The sequence below is a fragment of the Rosa rugosa genome, chromosome 3 (assembly GCF_958449725.1).
Source record: "Rosa rugosa chromosome 3, drRosRugo1.1, whole genome shotgun sequence".
In the NCBI taxonomy this organism is placed as follows: Eukaryota; Viridiplantae; Streptophyta; class Magnoliopsida; order Rosales; family Rosaceae; genus Rosa; species Rosa rugosa.
In genome coordinates this window covers 52,504,515-52,510,514 of record NC_084822.1, presented here as the reverse complement: position 1 = coordinate 52,510,514, position 6,000 = coordinate 52,504,515, and the positions used below count along the sequence as shown (strand labels likewise).

General features: G+C 38.4%; 1 protein-coding gene across 2 annotated transcripts; it reads right to left on the bottom strand.

Annotated features, from left to right (window-relative positions):
- Positions 1–257: 257 nt before the first annotated feature.
- LOC133738543 (uncharacterized) lies at positions 258–5,536 on the bottom strand. Of its 2 annotated transcripts, XM_062166101.1 has the most exons (7): positions 5,129–5,535; positions 2,405–4,486; positions 2,250–2,304; positions 1,555–1,703; positions 1,052–1,138; positions 699–827; positions 258–553 (listed from the first exon to the last, which is right to left on the bottom strand). In XM_062166101.1, the coding sequence occupies exons 1-7, from the start codon at positions 5,213–5,215 to the stop codon at positions 476–478; spliced, it is 2,667 nt and encodes an 888-aa protein (XP_062022085.1). In that variant the 5' UTR covers positions 5,216–5,535; the 3' UTR covers positions 258–475. The 2 variants fall into 2 exon arrangements, with proteins under 2 accessions (XP_062022085.1, XP_062022086.1); XM_062166102.1 differs by lacking the exon at positions 258–553 and having other exon boundaries at positions 699–823; positions 5,129–5,536.
- Positions 5,537–6,000: the final 464 nt, after the last annotated feature.

The window sequence follows — 6,000 nt, the reverse complement described above, 5'->3', positions numbered from 1 at the left end:
AGTTAAACTTATCAGACCCAGATCCAATTGGCCAATTGGGGTTCCATTATATAGGGCAGCGGAACCAGCGACGAAAGGAGTTGCATGGTATGGGTTAAGCTCTCACATCATGAGTGGAAGACGTAAATGTGCGTTTATAAGCTCTGGTGTTCTTGATTGTCCTCGCCTCTCCTGCACCCCCAACCTCTTTTATTTTGTATTTTTACTCAAAGCAGTCCTGTCATTCCCTTAATTCCCAGATATAATAGTTTAGAGAATTGAGCGTGAGAAACAAAAATGGCTTCTTAGATTGCAATCTCGCCTTCAATAGTCGTCTTCTTTTTTGTTACATGAAGGTAAAAAGAAAAACCTAATCATTTCTAGTTACATTCAACAGAGAAAAAAATTGGTTAACTAGGGAACCCAGAAGGTGCAGAAAAATTAGCGCCTTCATGGCACCTTCATCGCCCTACGTAGATTGTGCTCTTGCCTTCTGCTAACCTTGAGTTATGCTATCTAGATATTGCTTTACACGAGTTTGGTTCGTCTCAAATATGAACGGCATTCCCCTTATCTGCAATTTGACCATTGTGGAAAAGAGGGGAAAACAAACATTTAGTTACGTATAAGGAGATAATATTCATACAAGCAGTAGAATATGCAGGTAAAGCTAAGGAGGCCTATGAGCATATTTAGCAAAAGGAACTGTCGGAACATACCTCGATCAAGCAACTGGAACTAAGGCATAGACTCTGTCCAGGGGTTAATTCTGTGCTATTTACTGAGATTGAACAACTCCCAAGATTTTTGAGATGGAAAGATCCATCTTTTTCCATCTTTAATACTGCCTAAGAATACAAAAGGAACAATGTACTCATTTCAAAACAACACAGAACTTATGCCCATTTTAGGATTGGAAAGAAGATATAAACAGCATAATAGGGAAACACCTAGGTTCTAAATAAATGTAAAATATATATAAACACATCTGTAGTTCTGTGCTTCCAACAGTTGGAAGGACATGGTAAGTAATGGTATCAACGATATGAATAATAAGTATCTATAATCCTACCTGTTGCCGAGAGACTTTATTACCACGCCCTTCTCTTGCCAAGTCAATGTCAACAATAACATCTTTTGTTGTCCTACCCAGTAACACCTGCAGAGGTCAACAAATTATACAGTCACACCTCCAACACATGATTGATTGACTGACTAACTTGGAGTAATTCTGTTTCCCCATGTTTCATTATCTTACTCTGGTCTCTTAAAACCACCTTTGAAAAAATAATTTCCAGAACCCTATTTATGATCAAATGTTGAATTTACTAAAAAAAATCAAAACCACTACTATTGTTTTTTTTTTTTTAAAAGTAATAATAATAGAAAGATCCCTCCAATGCATATTACCTAGATGGATCACTTTGACAATTTAGAAGAGTAGTTAAGTTATACAGAGAAATCACATTCCACAATTTATGGATCTCTTCCAACCCAACCCTAGAGAGAGAGAAACGCAAAAGAAGGTCCATCTACTTAATTAGGATTGAAGAGAATTTAAGAGCAATTCCAAACCTCAGGCTTCTTAATATAATGCTTAGAATGACGCCCATACAAAATGGCAAATGCTCCATGAGATGCAATGGCTCTTTGCATGTACGAATAAGCACCCTGCTCCAGTCTCATGATTGCTCTCCTAGTGTCGTCATCCTGATATCTTGAGACTACATATAGAGAACTCAAAATTACAAGGCCTTTTACATATATTAATTCAAAAAACAAAAATACTAGTTGAATAAGGAAAACAGGAGGAAACAAAAAGGTGTGTATGATACATAAGGATGTACAGTCTGGAACTCAGAGTTAATGATCATTCAATAAGGAACCACCAACTGCACCCATTATATCCAATATGTAATGCATCCTTTTCTTTTACTACCGATGCTATATTTCAAAAAGAGTAATGTGGATAGTCTGTTGTGATACAAACTAGTGTAGACCGAGAACAATCCTATTTCATGGAGTTCTTACGATCTCATGTGTCAGATGAGCAGACCTTTATCATTTTAAAGAAAGTGTATAACATCTCTCTAGATGTAAAATACAAGATAAGGCCAACCCAAAGACGAAACTAATTTCATCAGGATACTTAACACATGAAACTAAACTGTACCAGTTTTTAGGCGAATGGATTCACAAGCTTATTTCTCATATAAACATATAAGTAATAAGCTGGTCACTAAACAGATAAAAGCTGGACTGAGTATTACCTTCCTCACCATGATACATTTCTTGGTCATCTGGATCCAAATCCATGTCAAGTATCTGCAAGTGGAACAAAAATAAAGGAAATTGAAACATAGCTCAGACAATGAAAAGCAAAACAAGCACTTATCAACTAGATAATAGGCATCTGAGGACTCACCATTGCCTCTATATCCGAATAACATGGTATATCATCATCACTATCGAAAAGACCCTCAAAATCTGTTGTCACTGGGTTTACTTCAGGTTCTGAGACAGCATTATCCATTGGCACAACTTCTGCATGTAATGATTGATGATCTCTAATTGTAGCTGATGCATCAGATTCCCAATTAGTCTCAGTAGCATATGGCTGAGGATAGCTTCTAACGCAATCGTAATCAACACATGAGTTTGCCATATGAGACTCTGTTGAGGCATACCCAAGACACATTGTCAATGTACCATCTCTGGTGTCTTCCTTCATAATTCCAGGAAGAGGATTTGTGATTGCTTTAGCCAAATCAATTTGACCCCGATTACCACTGACATGACATGTACTCGTAGAAGCCACATCAACGGGGTCAGTCTTGGACAACTCAAAATTACACAGAGGTGATTTTGAACTCACTTCTGGTATACAGTGTGATCCTTTACTCTGAGATCCAAGAGATTTTCCAGGATTCCTTTGTTCTTTTTGCATAAAGCAGGGGCCCGTATCACTCTTTCTTTGATTAACTGCGAGATCCTTAACAGATGAACATTTCGACTTTGGCTTACTGGCTTCTTTTACTTTACAGGAAGTTGATGACAATGGCACATGATTGAGAAGAAACACGTCATCGTTGCATGGAATTTCCCATTCCTCAGTATTTAACGTGCAACAGATAACTCCATCTTTATATTCGGGAAACTGAGAGTTCAAAGCTGTTGGAGATGATTGCATCAGCATCTCTGGATGGCAATTCATATCATCACCAGGGAGGGACACCCTTATGTCATCTGCCACTGCAGGATCTGTACCAGAGGGATTCATAGGGTACATAACTGGAGCCATCAATGTCTCTGGCTCAATTAGATTAATCATGTGTTCTTCAACATCATCCTTTGGCGAACTCATCAAAAGTGAGCTCAGGCCATCATAGTAAGACTTATCGATCTCATCTTTGAACATAAGTTCCTCCTCACTTGTAAAGTTCAAAAGGGAATTGGACAATTCTGCCAAATAAACTTCAGTACTAGCTGGACTCTTGAAATTACTGACTGCCATTTCCATCCTCAAGTCAATATCATACCCTGATATTGTAGTGTTATTAGCACCAATATCGTCAAGAAGTTCAAAAGAATCTCTGGTACACGTATCATTCTCTCTGATACCAACATCAACTGGTGTAGCTGTTGCTGGAACTGTGCTCCAGATATGTGTGCCAGGAAGTTGAGTTGAATACTCCAAGTCGTGAAATGATGCACTACTGTCTGAAGCAGATACATTAAAAACCTGATTCCCTTCAAATGGGGAACACATATTTATCTCGTCATTATTAATTTGATCAAGTGAACAAGGAGGTTCCATTCCTAGATCACCAGCACCGAACATGCTGCAATCCGGCAATTCCTTTGGTTGACCGAATTCCTTGACCTCAGATTCATTCCCTGTGATAGGCAGATTGTCTTCAATGTAAGGAGCTTCTTCACGTAGATTATCTTGCTCAACTAAAAAATCTTCTTCAGCAGGCTTCTGGAACCCTCCAATCTGAAATGTATCCACAGTAACAGTACCACCAATAGCAGTGCTGTCATGCATCAGATTTTGTGGAAACATATGATGCATGGTATTGTCCATATCTGATCCCTCAACTCCAAAATGGTTTGGGATTGGATCTCCAGTCATGACATGTTCAGATAGAGGCTCATCTCCATTTACAATATAGTTGCTGTCACTGGGTGCAAGTATAAAATTGAGGTCCATGGGGTCAAATGGCTCACTGCAGATCCTTTTACGCAGAGCATAGTAACTACTCCGAACACTTTCAGCTTTTCTCTTTCCAGGAACACATTTGTTTTCTTTTGAACTTCCTAACCTACTAAACTTTGATGTGGAATTTGGAGCGGAACACTCAAACTCAGTCATGCGAGCAGAAGCCTCTTCAGCCACAACTGGATCGTATAGGATAGAGTACCACCGATCTTGCAGTTCTTGCACAGTAAACCTTTGAGAAAAATGAACCGCACCTTTAGCAAGTGATTCCAAGGAAGCACCAGCCTGCAAACACAGAATAAGAGAATGCCTATAACTCCAAGATAGAACTGCTAAATCCAAATGAAATTTTCGAGAATATAGCTATAGTCTTCTCATATTCTAACAGCAGTTATTAAAATGCTAACTCCTGAAATTTTCGGTTATACAGATTTCCTATCAAGACGACAACTTTTTTTAGTGAAACCAAAATAACAAATGCAATGACATGTTCCAGTTCCACAGCCCTAAACAGATAGGTTGCTCTATGGAAAAACCCAACTGTATCTACCTCCAGCTGTATCACGCTTCTATGTAACTTATATCATTGGTCAAAATCATCACTTTGAAAAATGCCAAACTCTCACTCATCTCTGAAAGAGACAACAGCACAATCCACCCTTTTACCAGACAAACCTAATACAGGCAAAATTGTCCTCAATTACCCTAAGATACAGGAAACAATGACTCTACTGCAGGAAAAACCATCCCAACTTCTTGATTCTTTTGCTTTGAATCCACTCTTAAACACACTAAGACTATCATATATTTCTCTCATTTGTTCAATACAGTTCATGCTTCACAGTAAAAACTCATAATTTCAAAGCTTACAGTAACAAGATTTCTATTAGTTTGTTCGAATTATATGAAAATAGGCAAAATTTTCACCTCAACAGCGTTCTTGAGCAAAACATCGTCCGCCGGAATCCAAGCACCGACGGCCGAGCTCCGCACCGCAGCTGCGTCCCCGGCCATGTCTACGCCTCAGCTTCTTCGTCACATAGAAAAATTTTGAAGGAAAAAAAAAAAAAAAGGGAGAGGTGAAAGGGGTTGGGAGAGGGAAATAATAGGTAGGAGAGGTTGTGTGACACGTGGACGGCCAATTCGGCGGTCTTCGGAGTTGAGGTGACCAATTTCAGGGCGGTGGCGAAGGCTCTGAGGCGTTTGAGGAGAGTGAGGATTGAAGCAGAAGGGTGCGCAGAGGTTGGCGAGGACTCCTGCTCACTGCCCGGGGTTTGACCATTGACCAGAGAGTCCTATATTGCTTCCTTTCTTTTTTTCTTCTTTCCCTTTTGCTTTTTAGTTTTTCTTATTTTGGAAGATATATTACTTTTTAGCTCGAATGAAAAATATGAAAATTTTATATTATACTCCAAAAAATTCGGGATTTTATTCTACTCTAGGTTACACAAATATTTATATTTAGTAAGACCGAGTTTCACTTATTTTGATGTCGAGAAAACTCGATTGATGTCGATTCAGTTATCTGAACTATGAGTTTTTAAATTAATATAGACTTAAGCTTTGGCCGCTTTAAAAACGGCTTCTTCCACATTTTTGTGGATGCTTATTCTATCTATGAGCAGCTCCAATTGGTTATCTTTTCTATTTTCATACAAACAAATTATTGATATTGTACTTTTACCCTAAGCTTGTGACACATGAGCTAAAAGGTTGTTCGGTTCAATAAAATTAAACATTTTAATAATTTCTGACATATAACTCAATGCCTCACATGTGCAAATTATTATTTCACAATA

Coding starts and splice junctions, on each gene's coding strand:
- LOC133738543 (XM_062166101.1), bottom strand. CDS start 5,215: ATGGCCGGGGACGCAGCTGCGGTGCGGAGCTCGGCCGTCGGTGCTTGG. Junction 4,487..5,128: donor TGCTCAAGAACGCTGTTGAG/GTGAAAATTTTG, acceptor CTGTGTTTGCAG/GCTGGTGCTTCCTTGGAATC. Junction 554..698: donor GTTCCAGTTGCTTGATCGAG/GTATGTTCCGAC, acceptor GTCAAATTGCAG/ATAAGGGGAATGCCGTTCAT.